Source organism: Elephas maximus, chromosome 13 (genome assembly GCF_024166365.1).
Source record: "Elephas maximus indicus isolate mEleMax1 chromosome 13, mEleMax1 primary haplotype, whole genome shotgun sequence".
Classification (NCBI taxonomy): Eukaryota; Metazoa; Chordata; class Mammalia; order Proboscidea; family Elephantidae; genus Elephas; species Elephas maximus.
The window spans coordinates 55,507,509-55,533,178 of record NC_064831.1 but is presented as its reverse complement, the minus strand read 5'-3'; the positions used below and the strand labels follow the sequence as shown (position 1 = coordinate 55,533,178).

The 25,670-nt window shown below is 53.1% G+C and overlaps 2 protein-coding genes across 5 annotated transcripts in view; both read left to right on the top strand.

The window, feature by feature from the left end:
- Positions 1–8,633, top strand: part of IGDCC4 (immunoglobulin superfamily DCC subclass member 4) — a 39,884-nt gene extending 31,251 nt beyond the window's left edge. For 3 of the 4 annotated variants that reach the window (XM_049906169.1, XM_049906168.1, XM_049906167.1), the window contains 6 exons: positions 1,328–1,498; positions 1,789–1,926; positions 3,186–3,291; positions 3,790–4,018; positions 4,900–5,061; positions 5,455–8,633. In XM_049906169.1, coding sequence (XP_049762126.1) covers positions 1,328–1,498; positions 1,789–1,926; positions 3,186–3,291; positions 3,790–4,018; positions 4,900–5,061; positions 5,455–5,862 — 1,214 coding nt within the window. In that variant the 3' untranslated portion in view covers positions 5,863–8,633. Of the gene's footprint in view, positions 1–1,327; positions 1,499–1,747; positions 1,927–3,185; positions 3,292–3,789; positions 4,019–4,899; positions 5,062–5,454 lie in introns of those variants that run through there. The other variant, XR_007519936.1, reaches the window with a different exon arrangement.
- Positions 8,634–11,361: 2,728 nt separating this feature from the next.
- IGDCC3 (immunoglobulin superfamily DCC subclass member 3) overlaps positions 11,362–25,670 on the top strand; it is a 40,875-nt gene continuing 26,566 nt past the window's right edge. The window contains exons 1-2 of the mRNA XM_049906170.1: positions 11,362–11,464; positions 14,359–14,664. Coding sequence (XP_049762127.1) covers positions 11,362–11,464; positions 14,359–14,664 — 409 coding nt within the window. The remainder of the gene's footprint in view (positions 11,465–14,358; positions 14,665–25,670) is intronic.

Below are 25,670 nucleotides of genomic sequence, written 5' to 3'. Positions count from 1 at the left end.
CCATCCTGTCCCTGACACACAGGGAGACTATGGGCAGGTCCCTTCCCCATCCAGGGCCTCAGTGGCCTTATCTGTAAAAGAAGATGGGACCATTCACTCTGCAAACCTGGCTCTTGGATCCATAAGAACCATCTAGAAATGGCACTTCACAGGACAGATGGAATTTTCTTCTCACAGCAGAAGTTCTTGGGTTCTGCTAGTCTGAAGACTGTTTACCTTCTCAGTCGACAGAAGATGGTCGTCCTCTGTCCCAGGAGCTGAAATAGGAAGATGCGTGTGGCGTGCAGGGTGTGTGGTGGGGGAGGCCCTCAGGTCTCATGAATGAGCTTTCAAAAAATACTTATCAATTGTTTCTCACCCACCTGTAACCTCAACTGTTATGGTTTAAAACTGCACAGGGACTTTAGGGAGACCTGATGCATTCCGAAAGGAGGCTTTATGTCACAGGATCTCCAGCTCAACTGTTGGTGCTACTAGAGGAGGGTTGTTCCTCTCCGTTTGCAGACAAGGAGCCTGGAGCCTGAAAAGTGGAGACTCACCTGGGGTCAAAGAGGGTTCCTGGTGGCCCGTGATGTTGTGGCTCTGTTATGCCTTAGAACCCTGAGACCCATTACACCCTTGAACCTCGGAGTCCCTTCTCTAGTCACCAGTCACTTTGGGTCCCTACCTCTCACCTTCCTCAGCCATCTCCCCTGCCCACCTCCCAGGATTCACTTTTTCTCTTAAAATGAAACACAGACCCTTCTGCAGTGGTACTTCTCCAACCAAGATTCCCGTGAGTCTGTGGAAGCCTGTGCCTGGGGTGGGCGTAGACAAAAGCTACGTAGGACATCCTCATGTACAACCAATTTTACTTGAAGATTTCCTGGGGGAAAATTGGAATTTGAAATGATAAGTAATTTTAAAACATTATTAATATTAAACTTTACTATGGAATAGGTGCAAACATAGTAGGAGAGTTAAAAGTAAAATGTGAGCCTTCCAAAAATTTTTGAGCTCTGCCCCCCAGGCCCCCAGAATTCCAGAACAGTCTCCCCAACTCTTAGAAGTATTTGGGTGTGGAAGTCTGAGGAGCTGTGCTCCAAGGATTGGGCAGAGCTGAGTGGAAAAGCGTTTCTGAAAGGATAGGGATCGTGGTAAAGCCCTTTCTCCCCCTACTGTTTTCCAGAAATTCCAGATGTCATCTTTGCATGACCCTTGAGGGTTTGTGGTTTGTTCACTGAAGGGGAATGGAGGGAGACCGTGTCCTCCTGCTCAGTCTACCAGCTGCCACAGAGCCAGGGCTCACAGTGACCCTGCCTCTTCCATCTCCACCCCTGCACCTCAGGGCCCTCCACGCCCCCGTCAGACCTGCGCCTAAGCCCCCTGACGCCGTCCACCGTCCGGCTGCACTGGTGCCCCCCCACGGAACCCAACGGAGAGATTGTGGAATACCTGATCCTATACAGTAACAACCACACCCAGCCCGAGCACCAGTGGACCCTGGTCACCACAGAGGGTGAGGGCTCCCGCTCCAGCTCACCCACCCACAGGGCATCTAAGCAGGAGCTTCTCCACCCTCTTTTCCCCTTCCCAACTCCCCCAGCGACTGGATTAGCAGTGAGAGTGCCACTGAGGTTTGTTTTAGGGGCTGGGAGGAGGAGAACAGTAGGGAGTTGCTGCTACCTGAGTGGGGCGAGGGAGGGGTGGGGGGACAGCAGCAATTCTCAGTCCTGCTTTCCTGTCCATCCCTGCATCCCACCCCTAGCCTATCCACCAACCCTGCTCTCCCTGCTGCCACTTCCCCAGGAAACATCTTCAGTGCTGAGGTACATGGCCTAGAAAGCGACACTAGGTACTTCTTCAAGATGGGGGCACGCACGGAGGTGGGGCCTGGGCCCTTCTCCGGCCTGCAGGATGTGATCACTCTCCAGGAGAAGCTCTCAGGTACAAGGGCAGGGAGGACAGAGTGGGGTCCACCCTGGGTCCCTAGAGGCCACTAGAGAGGCCCCTGGAGTTGATTTGGATGCTTCCAACCCGCCAAAGCCATCTCTTCCAAGCCCCTGCCTCTGGGTACAACTATCTTTTTGTTGCTCTGGGCAGCTGCCCTCCTGGTTTGGTGGGGAGAAGGAGAATTTGAAGGGGACGTTGATGTGGATGAGTGATGATTTGAATGGGAGGCCAGGTTTATGAGGGACTGGCTTAGTTGGTAAGCCCTGGTGGCATAGTAGTTAAGAGCTCTGTTGCTGATCAAAAACTCAGCAGTTCAAATCCACTAGCCGCTCCTTGGAAACCCTACAGGGCAGTTCTACTCTGTCCTATAGGGTCACTATGAGTAGGAATCAACTTGACAGCAATGGGGTTTTGGTTGGTTTGGTTTGGAGACCTTCCTGAAGGGGTTCCAGTTTCTTTGGGAGACTGATTTGACTGGAGGATTGGCTTAGTGAGGTGACGAGCTTTATGGGATGGAGGCAAGCAGCAGGACCAGCTACATAATTTGCAGGGCCCAGTGCAAAATGAAAATTTGGGGTCCCTTCATTTCATTAAAACATTGCCAAGACAGAAGGTGGCTGAATGGACATGGAAATACAGGGTGGAGAGAAGAAGTGTGCTGTCTCATTAGGGGGAGAGCAACTAGGAGTATATAGTAAGGTGTATATAAATTTTTGTATGAGAGACTGACTGTATTTGTAAACTTTCACTTCCCAAAAAAAAACAAACCCAGTGCCATTGAGTCGATTCAGACTCATAGTGACCCTATAGGACAGAGTAGAACTGCCCCATAGAGTTTCCAAGGAGCGCCTGGCAGATTTGAACTGCCGACTGCTTGGTTAACAGCCGTAGCACTTAACCACTGTGAACCAAGGGTTTCCAAACTTTCACTTAAAGCACAACAAAAATTAAAAAAAAAAATCATCAAGAATTTCAAGCTGGTGGCAGCAGAACATTAAACCAAGTACAGGGCCCTTCTGAGCATGGGACCCCGTGTGGCTGCACAGTCCTGGTGGGCAGGAAAGGCTGTGTTTCTTTGAAAGGCCAGTTTGATGGGGAAGGCACAATGTCTGGATGTCTGGCAGAGAGGGCAGATGGAGGAGGGAGAGGGAGTTGTTGTCCTATCAGGGCATGCATCAGAAGACTGGGAGTGTCTGAGACTCGGTACCCCCTCCTGTCTTTGACCTGCTGTGCCCCCTGCTCTCCCCTGCCAGACCCCTTGGACGTGCACTCAGTCACAGGCATCATCGTGGGCGTCTGCCTGGGCCTCCTGTGCCTGCTGGCCTGCATGTGTGCTGGCCTGCGCCGCAGCCCCCACAGGTGGGCCGGGGAGCCAGTCCGACTGCAGGGGCCAGATTTCCAGGAAAGGCTGCAAAGATGGGAGAGCAGGAAGGTGGCCACACTTTCCCCTCGGCACCCCCAGGAGCCCCATTACAGTTCGAACTCTGGGATGGAGGGATGAGGTCATCATGGGAATGGGGAGGTGGACTTATGGAGACCCCAGCCCACCAGCCACGCACCCCACCCGCCTCAGGGGCAGGCACAGACAGAACTGCCTTTCTCTCCCTTCCTCTGAAAGCTGCCAGCATCTGGGAAAGAAGCCCCCAGTCTCCAAATTCCTGGAGCCAAGAGAGGGAGGGTCTCCTCTGCAGTGACCTTTGAACAATCAGGGAGTTTTCTATTCATTGCACAGATGAGGAAACCAAGTCCCAGAGCAGGGCAGGGACCTACACAGAGCCATAGGCCGCTCTGAATCCCAGGCCCACCCCCACCCCTCACCCTTTGACCACTGTGCCTTGCTCCCATCCTTCCTTTCAGGGAAGCCCTCCCAGGCCTGTCCTCCACCGCCACCACTGGGAACCCGGCGCTGTACTCCCGAGCTCGGCTTGGTCCCCCCAGCCCCCCAGCTCCCCACGAACTGGAGTCCCTCGTGCACCCCCCTCCTCAGGACTGGTCCCCACCGCCCTCAGACATCGAGGACAGGGCTGAAGTGCACAGCCTTATGGGTGGTGGCGTTTCTGACTGTCGGGGTCACTCCAAGCGAAAGGTGAGCGGGAGCCTGGATGAGTCTCTTGCCAGGTTAGAGGCCCGCACTGTGGCTCATTCCCGAACAGGACACCAGGGGGCGCAAGAGCACAGCTTGTGCCCCTGTGAGCGAAGCCAAGCCCCAGTCCGTCCCCCGTCCCTTCCCCCACTCCCCGCCCCCCCGGTCCTTCTGGGCCAGCTGCCGAGGAGAAGGGGTTTTCTCCCTTCTCCATGAAAGGGTTGGCAGGGCAAGAAGCAGATGGGCCTCCATCCCCTGGCAGACTAGGTCAGCCTGGTTCTCACGGAGGGGAGGGCCCCCAATGGATCGTAGGTGACTCAGGAGGCTGGAAAAGCCAGCTCTCTCTTCATCCTGGGAGCTGGGAAGGCCTCTAAGTCTCAGGCTTCGCTGACATGGGCAAAGACACTGGTCAGTTTGGCTGTTGCCAGGTGGGACCAGGACCAGTGTAAGGCCAGGCTCCCTCAGGGCAGGCGCCCTCTATGCCATGGATGGTGGCACCTCACTCCCTACTCTGACCCACCCTCTCAGACCCCTGGGTCCTCCTCTCACCCTCTCCCCTCTCACCCTCTCCGTGCCTCTGTGGTGAAGGAGACCTGGCCTTGCCTGGAAGCCTGCAGGCTTTGACAGAGCATCTGGTATCAGGCTTTTCTGCAGGAGGGCTTTTCCCTCCAAATCCTCCCCCACTGACACTCAGCTTGGTTCTGTGCTCCTCCCCCAGAGCCTGGGGAAGGGATTTAGCAGAGAACCTGTCAGGGAGGGAAATAGCAGGGGCCAGCACACAGGGCCCCCTTTTTCCCCACACTCCATCCACTTCCCTCCCTGTTTCCCAAGTCCAGCCAAGGCTGGTCCTGTCCCTTAATACTCCCGCTTCTTGCCCTGTACAGATCTCCTGGGGTCAGCCTGCTGGGCCAAGCTGGGCAGGCTCCTGGACAGGCTGTGAGCTTCCCCAGGAGGGCCCCATGCCCTCTCTGGCCCGAGCCCTGCTGCCCCCTGCTGGAACCGGACAGACACTGTTACTGCAGGCTCTGGTGTATGATGCCATAAAGGTCAGTGTGCTGGGGGAGGAAGGAGTCCCTGGGTGGGCAGAAGAAAGGCCTGGCAATCTAGTTTCAAAAAATCATCTGTTGAAAACCCTACAGGGTTGCCATGAGTCAGAATCTACTCAAAGGCAAATTGTTTAGGCTTTTTTGTCTCCTGGGGGGAAGGAGAAGGAAAGGAGGGAAGGGTCCCCATACTTGTGAAGAAGAAGCAGTGAGTTCTCTGGAGACCTCAGGAAGGTATTTTCCACAGGACAGAAGCCTAGCCAAGAGACTCCTAGAGCCTCCAAAGGTCGAGTGGGTGGCAGGCAGGCCAGTTTGTGGGAATCTGTATTTCACCTGGGTTGGGATGGTTGCTCTCAGTGACGGTCAGTTTGTCGTAGTGTTTTCTGCTCTGACCAGGGCAACGAGAGGAAGAAGCCACCCCCAGCCTGCGGAAACCAGGTGGAGGCTGAAGTCATTGTCCACTCTGACTTCAGTGCATCCAAAGGGAACCCTGACCTCCATCTCCAAGACTTGGAACCTGAGGCTGCCCTGCCTTCGGACGCTCCTAACCTCACCTCAGGTGTTGGGGATCTACGGCAAGGGGCAGCCTGGCTCGACCTGGAGCTGGAAGGGTGTGAACAGGCAGCCACTGGGTCAGACAGACTTACTTGCCTGCCAGAGGCAGCCAGTGCTTCCTGCCCCTATCCAGACCTCCCACCCAGTCAGACTCTGGAGGAGGCCCCTGGGAACAGCTGCCAGCCAAAGTCCCCATGCCCCCTAGCAGCCAGCCCTGCTCTGCCTAGAGTCCCAGTCTCCTCGGCCTAGATCCCCTAGAGGGTGCAGTTTGGAGCAGGCTGGTGGGAATCACGGGCAATGGCATGAGTGGCCATGGATTTCACATGTGTCCCTGAAGCTACTGAACATCAGCGAGCTATCTGCAGCCTTCTAGGGTGAGGGGAGAGGAAGAAATGGATTATTCATTCTTTCTGTATTCTTTGCTACACATATGTGATATGTGAGAGACATGTGAGACACAGCCACCTGTGATGTGTACATGTGTGGGGCACATGTATGTGTGCTGGTTGGTGAGCTGGGGAACCCGGGCCCAAGCAGTGCTCACTACCGCCTAGCCGATCCCCCAGGTCTGGACAATGCTCAGAGTGGTCAGCCCCAGCCCGGTGAGCCCCACCTGCATCACCAGCCTTGTATTACACACTCTGAGAGTGTCTCCAGTGCCCTGTCTACAAAGACAACCCTGGCCCATCTTCCTGTCCAGCTGGGCTGAGCGCATGCGGGCTCTCAATGCCCAGCATCTTAGCTGCATTGCCTCCCGCACCCCTATTGCCCAGATTGAGGGGGCGACCCTGGCTCCCCTCAGAGCAGCTCCGCGTTTCATTTTGTAAGGTGTGAAGTGCCTGGTTTTGAAAACCTGCTCGTCTCCTTTGCCCTCTCTTTCCTTCCTTCTCCTTTGCTGCTGTGCCTGGTCTGTTTCCCAGTCAACTCGCTCTCCCAGTTCCAATGCCATTCCCTGCCTCCTTGTTGCTCTCCTTTCCTTTCCTCGCTCCTGTTTCTCTTTCTATCTCCCTTTGTCCGTTCTTCTCTGCCTCTGTCTGTCTGTCTCTTGGCTGTATCTCTCTGTCTCTCACATCTCTCCCAGACTGCGTCATTGGTTCTCCTGCCTGGATTCAGCATCTTTGTCCTCCCTGACAACATGACTACCTCATGTCTGTTCAAGGCCATAGCGTGACTCCTGTGCCCACACCTTTCCCATCATCCACATCCATCCTCCTGTCCCTTCTTTTCTCAGTGCGTCTGCACGTCCGCTCCCCAGGCAGCTGTTTCCATACAGCCCCCGAGCCTCAGGGCCACTGGGGAGAAAACCTTCCAGCTTCCCTGGCATCTTTCACTTTGGGATTGGGGTAAGAGCATTCTCCTTCAAGTCACTGAAGGGGATTTTTGAAATGGAAGGGGAATGTAATTCCCCCCTCCCCTCAGAGGCTCAGGATAAAATTATTCCCTCTCTTCTTTGCAGGGGGGTGGGGTTGCTGGATGGAGATGATTCGGAACCTTTTTTCCCACTAAAGGCAGAGAAGGGCAGCTGGGGTTAGGGGAGCCACAGCCCAGCCCCTTCCTACTCTGTCTGCCTTGAAGAAGAGTTGATTTGGGGTGGGGGGTAAGAGGAATCTCATGAATCTGCACCAGGCACATTCACTGTCTATAATCCCACCCTGGGGTGCTGGAAGGGAGGTCTTTGCACAGGACAAGGGTGTTTGACTCCTTTTGTTTGGTTTTGTTTTCTTTACATTCAATCCCAAAGTCATATTCTGTTGACTTGCCACACAGGGACAGCTTGACTTCTCTTTCCTACATAGCAAAAACAATGCTATTTGTCTGGTTTTCACATCAGCCCCCTCACAGGAGCATAGAATATGGGGGTCTGTTCTCTGGAATCACATGTTTTAAACTAGTCAGCACCTCAAGGGTTAACTCTGGCTTCTGGGCCAAATTGGAAATAACCAGTCTCTCTTTCCTTTTCTTCTTCTTCTACTTTTTTTTCAAATGATGAAATGTCTCTCAGCAGAGTCGCAGCTTCTCAGACCCTGAAAGAAGCATCTGTGTTTATTACACTCGGGTGTCACTCACATTTGACATCCGCCCCTATGTTTCCTCCTTCTCCCCCTCCTTCAGCCAGCCTATGATAACACTAAAGGTTATTAACGTTGGGTTTGTATCTCGTTAAGGGCAGAATTATCACTTGTACTATTTCTGTAGCGTTCAGCGTTGCTGTGGCTAACCCCACTGTATATGTTTCATCATTGCTCTGAAGGTCAAAAGCCTCGTTGTGTTTTGCTGGTTTGATTTTTTTTTTTTTTTTTTTGAGGAAAAAAAAAAAAACTGCCCTGAATTAAATGGCTGTTTTAACAGTAGAATCTGAGCATTACACTAAAACCCGTTGCCGCCAAGGCAATTCCAACTCATAGCGACACTATAGGACAGGATAGAACTGCCCCATGGGTTTCTAAGGCTGTAAATCTTTACGGAAGCAGACTGCCGCATCTTTCTCCCACAGAGTGGCTGGTGGGTTCGAAACTGCAGACCTTTAGGTTAGCAACCTAGCGCTTAACCACTGTGCCGCCAGGGCTTCTAGCGTTATGCAACATAGTCATTTTTCATGCTCTTGTTTAACAGGCACTGAGGTTCTGGTTTAAATTAAATAGCTGCAAATGAGACAATTTATAACCCATTAGGTTGAGTGGAAAATTGTTTTTCAAAAGCAAATAAGTAATAAATTTGGTATCTGCCTATAACTCACACTTGGTAAGAAAGTGGCCATTACTCACTAGCATTCTATATGATTTAGGCTCTGGGTAATTTTGGAAGTGTTAGGATTGTGTCTTTGTACCAGTATTCTTATTAGAAAAGAGTCTGTTGGCCTTTTACAGGGTAATAATCCCCTTGTCACCTTCATTGATGCCTTAATTTTTTTTTTAAGTCTCATTTTAAAATCTTCGTCTTCTTGATGCATGACAAATGTAATCGGTACCTGCTCGTTTATTTGTCTATATTTAGTTCATGACATCCTATTTAATTATTTCTCCAGCATTTTTTTTTCTCCTTACAAATAGAATATTGTTTAGTGTTAAGCCAAGGCATTGATCATGTACCTGTCCCTATAAAGAGTGAATAAACTATTTTCCAAAAAATGAGGAATTCTCTTTTGGAATTTTCAGAATTGAGGAAGGGCTGAAGCATCTTCCTCCCCATCAGGTGCTTAGGAAAAGACAAGCTTAGGGAAGATGCATCCTTTGATGGAGCCCGTTCGGGTTCTCTGGAGCTCTGCTTCCATCACATTTGCCTGAACTTGCTTGGCTGTAAAGGAAGAGTGAACAACTCCAGAGATCTGGGCTCCACAACCATTCTGCTAGATAACTCTGGTCACCAGAACTGCTCAGGGCTGCATATTCACGTGCACGGAGAGCTGGCCCACAGGCTCGCAGCCCCACATGGGCACACTCACCTTCACAAACAAAGATTCACACAGGCTAACACAGGAAAGTCCATGCTCACACACCACACACATTTCAGGAACATGACTGACAGCGCTCTGATAGAATCTTTCCAGAGCCTGGAACACCCTTGTCTCCTGGAGTGAACAGCGAGCCAGAGGCTAACCGGCCTGGGACCACCCCCAAAGTGGCTGGTGGGCCAGGCCCCAAGTTAATTGACAGATCATACAGGGAGATACTGCACATTTTGCATGTGACAGAATAGCCATTATTTGCATACCACTCTCAGACCTCGGGCTGTGATAAAGAAGAATTAAACACTTGTCAAAATGAATTTAAAATGACAGCAATTCAGGACACCAGTTTGACCTCTCAGAAGGACAAACCAAGAAGGGGTTGTTGGGAACTCAGGACCTACAGGAGGGAGTCCCAAAGCTTTCAGCCCAGGGAGGACCCCCCCTTCCCTCTCCCTTCTGATGCCAATGGAGGCCCACCATTCCTGCCCTTCCTCACAATGAAATAAATCCACTGGGGGCTCGGTGTGCTGGTGTTCCCTGGCCCTGAATTTCTCCATTGCCTCCCACTGCTCATGTGCCTGCAGTCCTGCCTCTCAGCTTCATGCCCAACTGCTACTGCAGAGTAGAGTCTCAAGGCTGTGTAAACCCCAACTTAGTAAACTTGTCCACCTATTGGCAGTCTGATTTCTGGAGATCTGCACTTTATGGACTCAGCTACAAAGTTAATCTTGTAGTTACTGTTAGATGCCTTCGAGTGGATACTGACCCATAGTGACCCCTGGGTGACAGAGTAGAACTGCCCCCCATAGAGTTTCCTAGGCTGTAATCTTTACTAAAGCAGATCACCAGGTCTTTTCTCCTGAGGACCCACTGGGTGGGTTCAAGCCAACCGTAGCTGAGCATTCAAGGATTTGCACCACCAGGGCCCCTTACATAGGGTTAACACTCCTGGTCCCAAGGTTCCATAGCTGGGATCAAAAGAGAGATTTAGTCCTTCTTCTGTTTTCCCAGTCCAACCCCAGAGGAGGGAATAAGCTGAGTGAGACAGATACTGTCATCTTTAAATCTCCAGCTCCTAGAACCTGGTAGATGATCAATAATTTTGATGCTAGCCCATCGTGTTAGACTCAACAGAGGATCATTTAATAATAAGCTGCCAAGATTCATGTATATGGCATGTAACTCCTAAGAGGCATACTTGCCTTCTATAACATTCTTATGTGGGACCTATGTTGTCTGTATGTTCTCTGACGTAAAATACTGAGTGGGATTTGTGGCACAGAATTTTATTGGGATTTTTAACTTTCAATCTGCTCTTCCAGTTACCAAGTCATTTGTCCTGGCCTGTCTGTTTAAAGGACTCTAGGGGCGAGAGATTTAATTACTTTCATCTTTCAGATGAGCACAGAGAGTGACTGCCCGGGATGGATGTGGTAGACAGTGAGAACAACCAGAGTTGGAACCCAGGTTACCTTAGCGCTCTCATAGTCCTGGTGGGTCTGTTGTCTCAGGCCACGGAGGAAGCTGCCTCTTGCCACACCCCCATCCACCCAAGCGCCAGGACTCCTCAGTCTAGCGAGGCCAGGCTTGCAGCTAAACGTCCCAGCCTTTGAGTGGAAGGACCAGAAACCTAGGGAAAGCCTGACAACTTTGTGCAGCTTTTAGGGAATTGTCTCTAAAATACAGGCTTGGTCGTGGTGGAGGCAGGCGCAGGAAAAAGAGTGGGTCTGAGCAAATCTGGCAGCTTTGCGTGTTTCTCAGCCCGAACGCACTCCACAGTCCGCTCGTTCCCCACTCCCCCAGCCCCCCAAGTCCGAGAATGGTCAACGTGGGCGGGGTGCGGGGCTGAGGTCCGGGACTGCGCGGGCAGCTCCAGCCGCAGTTCAAAGCGCAGGGGGCGCGTCCGCCGCGCAGCCGGGAATGTCCGGCCGCTCGCCGGCTCTTTTGTTCCCCAGACCGGGCCTCCGGGGAGAGGGGGTTGGGGGAGGGGGCCGGGAGGGGAAGGAAGGGGGGCGGCGGGCGGAGGGAGGAGGGCGGGGCGGGCCGCAGGCGGTGCAAGTGCGGAGCGCGCACCTCGGGCGAAGCTGACAGATCGCCCGGGTGGGTGCAAGATGGCGCAAGCGGCGCTCCCCCTGCGCCCCCTGCGCTCCTAGGGAGGCATGCGGTCTCAGCCCCCCGCCGCCGGGGCTCGGCCCCGGCCCGGGCCCCGGCCCTGGCCCCGGCGCCGGCCCCGCGGGACGCTGTGAGCCGCGAGAGGCCCCGGAGCAGCGCGTCGCCGAGCGGAGCGGACCGAGAGCCCCATGGCTGGGCAGAGAGCCGCGCCCCCGCGCCGCCTGCCCGCGCCGCGCTGGTCCCGGCTCCTGCTGCTGCTGCCGCTGCTACTGCTGGCAGCGCCGAGCCATGGTGAGCGAGAGCGCCCGCGGTCCGCGGGGGCTAGGGGCTGACCTGGGAGAACGGCGCGGAGCTGCGGCGGACCCCGGGCGGGAGTGCATGCCCGGAAGAGGAGCCGGGAGACAGGGCACTGAGGCCGGGCTGCCGGGGACGGGGGTGGGTGCTGTGGAGAACAGACCCCTAACCCAGAGAGAGGTGGGGCTCGGTAGACTGCGGCTCCAGGACTGCGGCTCCAGGACTCCGGACCGGACCCGGAGCCCGGACTGAGGGGCAAGGACCGCGGCGAAGCAGAGGTTAGGGGGCCCCCGGGCGGGCGCCAGGGCTAAGGGGAAACCGAGTCGGGGGAGACTCCATGTCCGAGCCCCGTCCAAGGGCGGCGAGCCCGGATGCGCGGAGCCCGGGGTGGGCACAGAGTAGCCGAGGCGGCCGAGGCGGGAGAGGGGCGGCCGGGCGGAGGTCGGGACCGAAAGGGGCAGGAGACCCGCGCCAGCTGTGCTGGGCGGAGAGGGCAAGTCCTGGATTTGGAGCTGGCGCTGGGACTGAGAGTGCGCTGGGGAAACCGAGGAAGAGGAGGAGGAAGATTCCAAGCGGGCCGCGCTTGGGGAGGGGGCGACCGCGGGGACAGCCGGCTAGCAGAGGATGCCGACCGAGGGTCTGGGACCGCGGGAATGCCCACGTGCCCCGCCCTGCCCCGGAGGGCGGTCGCGGTGCGTCCTGCCCGGGGCTCACCTGGCCGGCCGGCTTTGCTGCGGGAGCCCCGGCACCACTCGCTACCCCGTTACCTCAGTGGCTGTAATGGGCCCAAATTCTGCGCCGGTGTGTGCAAATCTAGTTCCTCCCCTCGCACCCCGAGTTCTCAGCAGAGCCTCACCCGGGCCACATTCCCTCTCCTCTCCCTTCCCAAGAAGCAGGATGCGCGCTCGCACTAAGCAGAAACTTTATCCCCCAATAGCTATTCCATGGTTGGGTTGGAGGCAAAGGAGGCTGAAACACAGGACGTGGGGGGAATATGTAGGGATTTTAAAGGGATTGGTCCTCAGTTAGGAGCCCTGGTAGAACAATGGTCAAGCGATTCGAACCCACCAGCCTCCAGTGTCTTAAAATTTGCATCTCCCTGAAGAAATATATAGAATCCCTGAAGGTTTGTTTTATTTACTTCAAGTACACCCCCTCTTTCAACCACATTGGGCAAGCGAACGCCCATAACCCCGCCCCCCTTCTTCTTTCTCCCGGTCCACTTCCCCCTCTCTCCCAGCCACCGGAGGGCGCTGGTCTGTTGGAGAGGGTCCCACACCCCAGGATCGCTAGTTTGCCTTCAGTGTGGGCAGGGGTCTGCTGCTGCCCCTTCAGGCAGGTGGGCTCATTCCTCCAGGAGTGAAGTTGCAACTGGTCTGGTACATTACTTGCTGAAGAAGTTGGTGACCTGGCATCCTGCGTGGGACTGGAGTGCTTGTCCCTTCTGTCAGGCTTCCCCTCCTGATTCCCTGATCACCCTCTTCCCTCTTACTGGCTGCTCTCTTTCCCTCCACTTCCTCTTCCAGCTCATTTCTTCCGCAGGAGAGACAGGTGGCTGGGAGTAAGGTTCTAGGAACCTCCTTCTTCCTGAGTTTTGGGAACTCTGAGTTGGCATTTGGTACCTCTCCTCTCTCTACGACAAAGGCAAAAGGACCAACATCCAGAGGCTCCGGGGAAGGGGCAGCGGGCCTAAAGTCTGGCCTGCACCGCCTTGGGTCCTGGGCCCTCGCACTCTGCTCCTGCCAGGCATGGGGCGGGAGGTGGTCAGGGCTCAGATGACCTTGCCAGCAAAAAAAAAAGTAATGATTCATTACTATTTCACTTTATATTTGTTTAGAACTTTTAACTTTTCATAGTGCCTTTGAGGATCTGTTAAGGAGCCCTGGTGGTGCAGTGATGCAGCGCTCGGCTGCTAACCAAAAGGTCAGCGGCTTGAACCCAGCGGGCACTCTGTGGGAGAAAGATGTGGCAGTCTGCTTCTCTAAAGATTTACAGCCTTGGAAACCCTGTGCAGGCAGTTCTGCCCTGTCCTGTAGGGTCGCTATGTGTCCGAATCACCTCAACAGCAGTGGGTTTGGTCTGGAGTCTTTACAGAAGCAGATCTCCAAGACTCTCTCCTCGGCACCACTGAGTAGGTTCGACTTGATGGCAGTGGGTTTTGGTTGTGAGTCTGTTGACTACGTTCAACAACCCCATGAGACAAGCAGCTGTTGTTCCTGAGGAATGGAAGCCAGGGCAAGTTGAGTGGCACTTTATCTGAGGCCTTGAAAGTCTGTGAGACTTGAGTGCCTAAGGTGAATGATCGCAAGAGTGGCAGCAGCTGTGTTTGAGTCAGTCTTACCCTGCCTGGGCTCCCAGCTTTGCAACTACTAACTTTGAGACCCTGGGCAAGTGACTTACCATCTCGGGGCCCTGGTTTCCTTATTTGTAAAAGAGGGAATGGTAAAGATAATACCCATCTCTCTGAGATGTGCTGATGATTAAATGAAATACTGCGTGGGCCGGCACTTTGTCATACATGAAGCTGTACGTATCATAGGACTCCCTGTTTACATTTGGAGTCCCTGGGTGGTATAAACAGCTAACGTGCTGCTCGGCTGCTAATCAAAAGGTGGGAGGTTTGAGTCTACCCAGAGGCTCCTTGGAAGAAAGACCTGGCAACCTACTGCCAAAAAATCAACCATTGAAAGCTCTGTGGAGCACGGTTCTACTTTGACACATGTGGGGTTACAGTTGACTCGACGGCAACTTTTTTTTTTTTAACATAACAGAAAGCTGGGAATGGGGTACATTGATCTAGGGAACTTGGAACCCCTGTGAGGGAATTCTTCCTGTCTACTCATTTCACACTGACATTTCCTTTTCCTCCCATCTCCCCTGTCCCCATCCAGGTCTTGGCCACTCTGCTGAGCTGGCATTTGCTGAGGAGCCAAGCGATGATGTTGTAGTCCCCGGGCAGCCTGTGGTGCTGGGCTGCAGGGTAGAGGGGACCCCTCCAGTGCAAATCACCTGGAGGAAGAATGGGGTGGAGCTGCCAGAGAGCACCCACTCCACCGTGCTGGCCAATGGGTCCTTGATGATCCACCACTTCCAGCTGGATCGGGGAGGCAGCCCTTCAGATGAGGGTGACTACGAGTGTGTGGCTCAGAACCGCTTTGGGCTGGTGATCAGCCGGAGGGCTCGCATCCAGGCTGCAAGTAAGTGGACACCCCTTGTTTTCCCTGCATGGAAGTCAGACTGGTGATCCAGGGTTGGGGGGATCCCTAGGGATGGGGGGACAGGAGGGGGAGTCCATCTTATGCAGCTTTCTGGAGGATTAATTTCTCAAGCACAGGTCCATAGAGAGGTGCATAGCTGTGATCTGTGGTGGTCGAATTATACTATCTGCTTATTTAACTGATTGGAATGTGACTCAACAAGAATGTAGCTGAATACTCGGGGTGGAGGGGGAAGGGAGAGAGAAAGAGAGCTGAGAGCCTGACACCAGGCTTTCCCCAACTCTGGATCGATGTGTCTTGGTTTCTGTACACCTGTCACATCACGAGCATCCTAGCCCGTTGAGTGTGATTCTCGTGTTTAAAGATTAACGATCGTCATATTTTGTGGATTATTTAAGACATTTTTGAAGGGCAATTTTGGCCACATGTAATTTTTACTTTATGTGTTGACTTTCAAACCTAACCCTTGGATGAGAGAAGCCCTCATTATACCAGTAACGGAGTCCCTGGGTGATGCAAACAGTTAATGTGTCTGGCTGCTAACTGGAAGGTTGGAGGTTTAAGTTTGCCCAGAGGTGCCTTGGAAGAAAGGCCTGGTCTACTTCCAAAAAATCAGATATTGAAAACCCTATGGAGCAAGTGCTACTCTGACACACCTAGGTTTGCCATGAGTTGAAATCAACTCAATTAGCAACTTTTTTTTTTTTAATATATACCAGTGACAGCATCAACAACAATGAAGCTCTGTAGCTTGTCAACAATTTACTTTAAAAAATATAGTAGGATAATTTTGGGTTCATCTTAATGGTGGCATGGCTCCCACTCCCGTTCATGCTGGTGTGTTGTTTTGAATGGGAGAGGAAAGGCCGGGCCAGGTGTCTCCGCTGTAAACTACCGCTTTGCTTGCACTCAGGGACCGCCAGTGGTTATGGGGATGAAAATGGCAACTGTGCTTTACTTCCCTGTCCTGAAAAAAGTCTGTTGTTGCTGCTGCTATCTATTTATTTTTAAATCTGTGCATGCTTATGAGTGTGTGCTGCATCAATCAAAATTATGTGTGTGCCTTGAGGAGGTGGCAGGCTAGACAGGGTGGAGGGGCATGGTTGAGAACCACTGCTCTTGAGAAAGGTCAGAAGTTTTAACAAGTAGAAAGTGTCCTCTGGCCCATATCTCTGTGCTTCTGGGGGCGGCACTTAAAGAGGCTGTTGTGGCACTGCTCTGTTGGTAATAATTCTAGCTAACACTTGTTAAGCATTTGCTGCCTGCTGGGCACCTTGCGTACGTACCTGTCATGAATTATCTCATTTAGTCATCACACTGACCTAGAAGGTAGGTGGTTTTCTTGTTGGCTGCTGTCGAGTTGATTTTTGACTCCTAGTGACCCCATGTGACAGGGTAGAACTGCCCCATAGAGTTTTCTAGGCTGCAATCTTTATGGGGAGCCCCGGTAGGACAGTGGTTAGAGCTTGCCTTCGAACGGAAAGGTCAGCAGTTCAAATCCACCAGCTGGTCCTCGGAAACCCTATAGAGCAGTTCTACTCTGTCCTATAGGGTTGCTATGACTTGGAATCGACTCAACAGCAGTGGGTTTGATTTTTTTTTTTTTTTATCTTTATGGAAGCAGATCGCGAGGTCTTTCTCTGGAGGAGCTACTGGGTGGATTTGAACCTCAAACCTTTTGATTAGCAGCCGAGTGCTAAACTGTTGCACGACCAGGGCTCCTCCATCCCCCCTTTACAGATGAGAAAAGTGAGATTAGGAGGATCCAATGACATTCTGGCAAGCAGAGGAGCCAGGACTGCAGTCTGGGTGGCGTGAGCTCCACTGGCCTGCTTAACTCCTGTGGCATTCTGCCCCTTCGCTGCCTGATCACAGATGAGCTTCTTCCTGGCTCTGAGGGTGTTTGCACTGTTGCTATGAAGTGCTGGTGAGTGATGAATGGTTCTGAGGCAGGAGCCCTCTCGATGGGTTTAAGATGCCCATTTTTTCTAAGGAAGGCTGATCCAGGCTCCATATGAAGCTCACTGGGAGGCAGCCCTGGACTTTGAGACCAGATCACTTCTGGCTCAGCCACCCCTCACTCTCCAGCCCTCCTGGTGCTGTAGTGGAAGGCTGGGGCAGCCTCAGAGCAGATGGCTGGGTGTGAGGAAGAGAAGCGTAGACGAAGGGTGGGCACCCGAGGAAGATTTGCGGATAGGAGAAGTGCGATTGTTAGGGAGAAGCTCCCCATGCCCCGCCTGGCCTGTGAGCAATACATGGTCCCTGCTGAGGCCTCCACATGGCCAGCCTAGAATCCTGGGAGATAACCCCCCAGATGCCTACCCACCACCCAGTGCCCAGATGTCTATATATAGCTAATTGTAAAGGTGCTTTTCTATAAATGATAATGCCTTCGAGATGTTTGGTTTCCTCAAAGGCCTAATAGTATCAGAAATTGAGCTGTGGGCTCCAGCTGGGGGAGGGGCTGGTGGGTGGGGTCAGCCTGGTTAATCCTTTGGCGTCCTGGGGACAGCTGGGGGTTTTGCCTCCCAGGACATGGCCTCTCCCCTCCACCAGGGTGTGTGCCCCTGGGGAAATGCTTGGATGCCAAGCAACCGTGCGACTGGAGCCCCTTTTCTCGCTTCACGGCTGATGCCCCTAGAAACCTCCAAAGCCGATTTGCTGCCTGGGTTTCCTCCTTCAGTAATAATTCCCTGCCCGTGTGCCTGCCGGCACTGCAGCTGTCGTGTGACACAGGAGGTGGCTTTCTGAAAAGGTGTGAGGAGCCCTCTGGAGCACCTGCCTCCCTGCCTGCTCCACAAGCACCCCCACAGCACACAACCCACCCAGTGGACTAACCCAGTGAGGCAGATGAGGCCCCGGGGGTGGAGGGTCTGCTGCGGCCCTTGAGCTCCCAGAGGCTCATGTCTGGGAATGTCTCCCCTCCCATCCCAGTGGACTCAGATGCCATCCAGAAAGGATGGCCTGATCAGGGCTAAACCACAGGCTGATTCTTTGGGGTCTCAGGTTCAAGTATCTTCCTTTTAAGATGGGGCGGCTCAGAGTCCTAACAGTCCTAACTGGGACTTCTGCGTTCTCCACCTTGCGAGGTTCCACTTGCACGGAGTTTGGTGCTGAAAATTGAGACATTTGTTAATGATGAGATCCTGGACCAGTTAACCTCTCAGGGGCCCAGCTTCCTCATGTGTGAAATGTGCATTTTTTTTTTTTTTTGTAGGATGGCCTCGCACATAGCAGGCAGTCAGTTATAGGGACCCAGTACTTTATTCTGTCCTGAAAGGTGGTTTCGCTGACACCCCTTTTAAATGGGATCTTGGCTGCTGTGGAGGTTAATCACCAGCCAAAGCAAACACCAGATCTGCTCCCCACCCCTAGCTTCCTCCCTCACTGGGATTCATTTAGGGAGGACTCTAGGGAAATATATCAGGGAGTGGAATTATTGGAGCAAGAGTACACTTTGTTCTGTTTTAACTCCTTCCTCGGAAAACAGGGATTCTCCCAAGCCTCAGGGCTCAGGCTACAGCTAGACTGGCCTGTGAGACCCTCTGCCATCCCTCTGGAGGGGCTCTGGGGTGGGCACACGGGTCACCTGCCCCAGTGGGAACACATGCACTGACTCACACCTTTTGACGTCTGTGTGGCTGGATAACTACAAAGGGGGAGGATTTGGGGACCCCACTCCCAGCTCCCCTTCTGTCCTCAGGGTCTGGCTCCCTGCTCCTGGTCCTCTATAGCCTCAGTTACTGCTCCTCACTTGCTGGCCTTGGTTCTTGGTCTCAGGTCCCTTGGAGAACCAGAGTGAAGAACCATATGCTCGAGAGCGGGGTGTCTCAAATTTTCATTGCCGGCAAACCACCTAGGGAGCTTGATAAAATTCAGACTTTCAAAATCCATAGACCTAGACCAAGGCCCGGGATTGTGCACATCTACCTAATGCACAGGTGAGGCTGATGCTGACGGTCCGCAGGCCAGACTCTGAGTGACAAGGTGCTGGAGCAGAGACCACTCCCATGGCATCAACTCTGGTTTGGGGGCTGTGGGCATCATAGTGAAATTCATTGAACACGGACTTCAGGGCCAGATTACATGAATTTGAACCCCTGCTCTGCCACTCACTGATCATGTGCCCTTGGCATGAATACTTAACCCTCCTGACCTCCTGAACTTCCGTGCCCTCATCTGAACAAGTGGCCATAATAATCCTATCAACCTATCAGGGCTGTTGGAGGATTCAGCAAGGCTGTATAAAGCATGTGGCACAGGGCGTGGCCCCTAGGAGAGCTCCTTACCTGTTATTTTTGGTGCTAGGTGTTAGCTACTAATTTAGGATGTTGTCCAGCCTGTCTCAATTCTGGCTGGGTTCAAAAAGAGCCAGGATTGCCCTCCACCCCCAGCCTGAGGCCATCCTGACTGGGAGGACCCAACAGTGGTCCTGAGTGTGGGCTTGATGGCAAACAGACCTGGGCTTGGTGGACTTGGGTCCTGGCTCCACCACCCACTAGCTCTGGGACCTTGGGCAAGTTACTGAGCCTCAGTTTCCTCATCTTTAAGATGGAGGAAACAATACTTATAGAGGAGAAATGTGAGGATTGCCTGTGATAATGTGTGTAAAGCTTAGCATGGTGTGGGGCACATAAAAAGTCTTCCATCCAAGCAGGAGAACAGTGTGATGCAGGTCTCAAATTCTCGTAAAAAGACCAGGCTTAATGGTCTGACTGAGACTGGAGGGACCCTGATGGTCATGGTCCCTAGACCCTTTGTTAGCCCAAGATGGGAACCATTCCCGGAGCCAACTCTTCAGACAGGGATTGGACTGGACTATAAGATAGACAATGATACTGGTGAGGAGTGAGCTTCTTGGCTCAAGCAGACACATGAGACTATGTGGGCAACTCTTGTCTGGTGGCGAGATGAGAATGCAGAGGGGGACAGGAGCTGATTGAATGGACATGGGGAATACAGGGTGGAGAAGAGGAGTGTGCTGTCTCATTAGGGCGAGAGCAGCTAGGAGTACCTAGCAAGGTGTGTATAACTTTTCGTATGAGAGACTGACTTGATTTGTAAACTTTCACCTAAAGCACAATAAAGAAAGAAAGAAAAAAAAAAAGTGTTCCATCCACAACATGAGTGACGTAACTGGTGTCACTGAATTGTGCACGTGAAAAATGTTGAATCGGAAAATGCTGTATTATATATATATACATTCCCTAAAAACGAGAAAGGTTAAGCTCTGAGCCCAGGAAGGAGCCCTGGTGGTGCGATGGTTAGGGCTGGGCTGCTAACTGAAAGTATGGCAGTTCAAACCCACCCAGTGGCTCCTCCGGTGATCTGCTGCCAAAAAGATTACAGCCTAGGAAACCCTACACGTCAGTTCTGTTCCATCACACGGGGTCACTGTGAGTGGAAAATTGACTCACTGGCACACAACAACATGACTCCCAAGAAGGCCCATGGTGACTCTAGGCTCCTAGAAAAAGGCAGCAGGGTGTGGGGAGACAGGAGGAAGTCGATTCTAGTCCCCTGGGCTGTCCATCTCAGTATGTCACCTGTCTTCTCAGGGCCTCAGTTATCTACTTCTAAAGTCTGAATTATCCCAACCTGTCTGAGAGAGGGCAGTATCCCTTCTGGTATCCCTTCTCAGCAGCAAGATCCATGGCCGTGTGGATCTGGAGGAGGCTCAGGGCAGAGCTCTGTGGGACCAGGTCTGGGTAGGGGTCAGGGAAACCCTGGGTGGAGCTGCTATGGGGGAACACAACTCACTGGGGGGCTCGGTGTATTTAGGGACCCTGGGAGGTTTCTGTGCAGGGCAGTGAGTTGTGGCTGGTAACCTTGGAGGCCTTTGTCAGGTTGTGTCCTCAGGCCTGGTGTGGGGAGCCCAAGCTTTTCTCTCCTCCCCGAAGGAGCTCAGCTGAGGTGACCCTGAGGAAGTCTCCCTGCGTGTCCCTCAAGCACACACATCTGCCTTTCCTCGTGCTCCTCCCTCCCCTGCCATTAAGGTAGAAAGCGGGCACCTCAGCTGACATGTCGCTAGTGCAATGAGAAGGCAACCGTGCCTATGCTTCCCCCATGCCTGGGAGCTCACCTGTCCATATGCCATAGCCCAGTGGTTGGGTGCAAAGAGGTGACATCCAGACCCTTATACCTGCCAGTCACAGCACCCACAAACCAACCCCTTCTGAGACTCTTGAGAAGCTGTGAGCTCTGATGGAAAGGGCTTTGTCTGAACACCAGGAGTCCTGGATGACTTTGAGCAAGTCCCTTACCCTCTCTGGGCTTTGCTTTCCTCATTGTAAAATTGGGTGGTTAGACCCAGGTTCATTTCTTCTTTCACATATTAAGGCTCTATGTTCCACTCCAGGAGCATTCTCTGCTGGCCAGCCAGTCCTCAGGACATGCCTGCCTTTGCTGGGCCTTTTTCCAGTCTCTTCTTGCCCCTGCCTTCCCTTAGCCCATCTCTCTCCAAAGACCATTTAGCTTAGGTAATTTCTTCTTCCCCTTCCCAACATGAATAGTGTTTGTGGTCTGTGGCCTTCAGGCTGAACCGTCTTCCCAGCGATGGTTACTTGCGTTGTTAAGTAACTGTTTTGTGGCTGGATATTCCATCTGTCTCCCCAACTGGACTTCGAGCTCCTAAAGGGCTTCTCTTTCTTTCGTATTTCTCACATCCCCCTGCATGTGGAGCTCGATAAAAACTAAATGAACATGTGGCCTCCTGGGCACAAAGCTCCCTGTCTCTCTTCTGTTTCCATCTCTGCTTGTCTGTCGCACTCCTTAGGTTGCTCGCTCTCTCCCTGTCTCATAGTTGATAGCGTACCTCAGAGGAACAGAAGCTTGTGAGCAGTGAAGATCAGCGGGGGACTATAACACACACGACAGCATCATGGGTGGCTAGTGCTACTTGCTATCCCTCAAGGAACTGAGTCTCTCCTCCCCACCAGATGGGGTGTGAATCAGAGACCCCCGCCGCCCATGCCTGGGTCTCGGGGTCTCCTGCCCTGGACCTTACTCCCTGGCTGGATAAGGCCTGTGTCCCTGGCCCAGTGGCCTCAACTGTAGGGGGAGGCCCCCCTTACCCTCTGTGTGCAGGGCCGCCCTTCACCCCCACCCCCACAACTTGAGTGTGGAAGTCGATCGCTTCTGGTTCCCACACCTTGGCTCCACTGTCGCAGGCAGCCAGCTGGCCCCTTGAACACAATGTGCAAATCTTCTCTGTTCCTGTTCCCGGCATTGTCCGTGGCCTGGCGTCTTGGCTGGGAATGTGGGCCGGTGAATAGGAGAGGCATTTGCAGCCTGCAAATGAAACAGGCCTCCAGCCCCCCTTCGCCCTCTGTCCTCTCCCCACCCCCAGGGAGAAAGGACTTTTTCACTCCTGGCCTTCTTGTATTGCCTTTCCCTCTCCTCTCAGGAGACCCTGCAGGCTGGTGTGTGTGTGTGTGTGTGTGTGTGTGTGTGTGTGTGTGTGCGTGCGCACAAGCATGATTGAGAGAGAGACTTTTCCACAGCACTTGAAGGCTGTTCTACACAGCCTTTAATAAAAGTAGAATGAAACAGAAGGGCACCCAGGATGGAAAACACAACAGCTCACTGCTGTCTTTGTCTGAACTGGACTGCGATTCTACCAAAAATGTTGGCCTTGTTTAACTAACCCATGCCCCCCACCTGAGATTTTCTGGCTGTAGCCTTGTTGCAAACAAGGAATGTATCCTCCCACCGTGGTAGAGTGTGTGTGTGTGTGTATGTGTGTGTGTATTGTGTGTATGTATGGGTGTGCGTGTGTGTGTGTCCCCATGGACCTGTGTAGGCAGCTGAGCATACAAGTGTGTGCTTGTATGTAAAAGATGTATGTACATGGGCCCAGGATCCAGGGCCACCTCTCATGGAAGGGCCTTCCTGTGGGAGCCCCCCTCTTTGGGCAGTGAGGCCAGGCTAGAGGGCTACAGTGGACTGAACTAGTACAGAGCAAAGCAGCCATAGATAATTTTATTGGGTCCTGCAAGGGATCGATCCTGATCGGCCAGCTGGTCACTGGGTGGAGGGTGGGGCTTACATTTTGGGCATGTGAACGTGGCCATAGTATCTCTGACCACAGTTTTCTTACTCTTAAAATGAAAACTTCCTTCACAAGGCTTGACTCTGGCTGCAACCCAGCCCTGCTATCTTGTGCTGCTCCATCCCCCCGAAAAAATTCACCTTGCTTTCTGTGCTTTGCTCCCTCTACCCCCAACTTGGTTAACCTGTTATGCCCTCAAATGTCGGGGGAGAGCTAGACAGAGTAAGCTCTTTATGCTGGAGCAGTCCCAGTGGCTCCCAGAGGGGGTGATATTAGGACCCTCAGTGAAGTTGGGAAGGCAGGAGTTGAACAAAGACCCAAATAAGAGGCAAGCAGAAGAGCACCCAGGGGGACCCCAGACCACGGGGAGATGAAGGAGGTGGGGGTGGGCCCTTCATCCAGGTAATCTGGTAGGGCCGGGGTGTGGCTCACCTGATTCAGGCAAAGGGAGGTAAATTCGATGCAGAGGGCTAATGTCTCAGCTCCTCCCATGAACCTTCCTCCATCTCTTCTACTCTGGATTGCCCAATGGTTCTTGGTCTTTGACACCCCTCCACTGCCCCCCACCTCTGCCTTCCTATGAGACCACATTTAAGGTCTTTGTCTTAGTCTTAGTTTTGCTATGAGTTGGAATCGACTCAACAGCAGTGGGTTCTTTGTTCAGTCCTAGTTTCAGGAGCCCTGGTGCTACATTGGTTAAGTGTTCCCTGCTAACTCAAAGTTTGGCAGTTCAAACCCACCCAGCAGCTCTGCAGGAGAAAGACCTGGTGATTCGCTTCTGTAAAGATTACAGCCTAGGAAACCCTATGAGGTAGTTCTGTTCCATCACATGAGGTCACTATGAGTCGAAAATCGACTCGATGGCACCTAACAACAGCGACAGTCCTAGTCTCTCCAGTACTTCCCTATCTTCTTCCTTTCTCACTCTCCTCTTTCTCTCTTGCTCATTCTGTCCTTCCTCCTACTTCCTTTTCCAGTTGTGGGAATCTCCTGGCCACCAGGTTCTGCTGTGCGGCAAGGGAGATCCCCTTGTTTCAGGAGCAGAAGTAGGTAAGCCCAGTCATCTGCAGAAAGCAGGGAGGATGAGGAGAGCCTGAGAGGGTGAGGTCCAAAGAGGGCCCCAGAGGAAGGAGGTGAGGGCCTCTCCAGCAAGCCAGGGCCTCCCTGGGGGCAGACCTTCCTAGACCTTCTTCCTTTGGAGAGGAATCTGAGAACACTGGACCCCGGTTGGGGCCTGCCTGTGAGCCAGGACACTGACCACGGTGGGTGGTGGGGGCAGCCCAGGGCTGCTGTCTGGAATGCTGGTGTTGGGTTGCAGTGCAGATGCAAGCAGTGATAATGGGCAAGAACTGGACTTTCTGGTCTGGCTGCTGCCCCCAAGGCCACTGGAATGTGGTGGGGAGGCACCAGCTAGAGGCTTCAGGGACCTGGGGTGGGCAGATAGAGAACAGACCACCTAAATGGAGAGGAGGGGACAGACCACCGTGAGAGAGAACCAAGTCCTGGCCCTTTCACTAGATTTGCTGGTACAGGCTGCAGCAAAAGAATCCTAAATTCCCAGCCCACCTAGGACCTTGGAGCTCCCAGCTCCTGGGGAGGATCACAGGCGTCCAGAGCTGCGGGAGAAAGCTCGGAGTTCATCAGGTCCACCCTTCTCATTTTACAGATTTGAAAACTGAGGCCCTCAGAGGGTAACCTGCCCAAGGACATGGCTGGTCCTCCACCCGGGGCAGGTAAGGGAGCCTCTCAGGTGCATCACACCTCTGAACACCCCACCTGGGGAAGCATCTGGCCTTCCTGGGTGCCACACTGCCCTCTGGTTAAAAAAGAGTGATCTTTTATTTCCCCTGCCCAACTAAGGGCAGACTGGCAGGCACGTTTGTCTTTCTTTTGTCCTGCCTGCCCCAGGTTTTGTCTGTGGTTGTAGTTCTGGATCTGGGCTTGTTAACCAGCAAACCTCAGGCGTGGGCTCCTGACATCCATTACTATGGAGGAACTTTGAGTTTCCACATTCAGCACACTGGATGCTGAGCTAAGTGGTTTGAGGGCCACCTGTGTGCTGGGCCTTGTGGTGGACTGACTAATGGTTGGAGATGTAGCCATAGTAATATGTAGCCATAGTAATACCAGCCACAGTAATATGCACTGTCCTAAGCCCTTTATGTGTGCCAATTTAGTTAATTCCCATAATGTAGGTATTATTGTTAGCCAGCCCCCTTTAATCCTCTGTCCCTTCCCCACCCCCAGAGTAACTCCATGCATAACGGAACTAAACATGGCCTGGTCCTGTGCCATCCCCATGAACTGTTGCAGATTGGATCACTGTGATCCATAGGATTTTCACTGGCTGGTTTTTGAAAGTAGATGACCAGGCCTTTCTTTGTAGTCTGTCGTAATCCAGAAACTGCTGAAACCTGTTCAGCATCATAGCAACACGCAAGCCTTCACTGACAAACAGGTGGTGGCTGCACGTGAGATACATTGGCTGGGAATCGAACCTGGGTCTCCCACATGGAAGGTGAGAATTCTACCACTGAATCACCAATGCCTCCTGCATAGGTATTACTAGTCCAGTTTTACAGATAAGCAAATGGAAGTCCAGATGGTTAATTAACTTGCCTAAGGACGGCAGTGAGTTTTTTGGGTTAAGGGTACAGAGTAAGTAGAAAAGCAGGGATTTGAGCCCAGGTCTTCCTGACTCCAAAGCTCCCTGGCCTGAGTCTCCTCAGGTGTTGAGAAGGCTAAAGTCACTTGAGAACATTGAACTAGAGCCAGGCTCCTGGGGACACGCAGGGTGTGGGAGAGGGGGAGCGAGTTGTGAACAGAATAGCTGAGCACTCTGGCCCAGTTGGGAGCCACTTCTGGGTGCATCAGTCAGGGCAACAAGGGCCCCCTCCCAGCTGCGGCTGGAGGCCCCAGGAGAATCTCGAGGGCC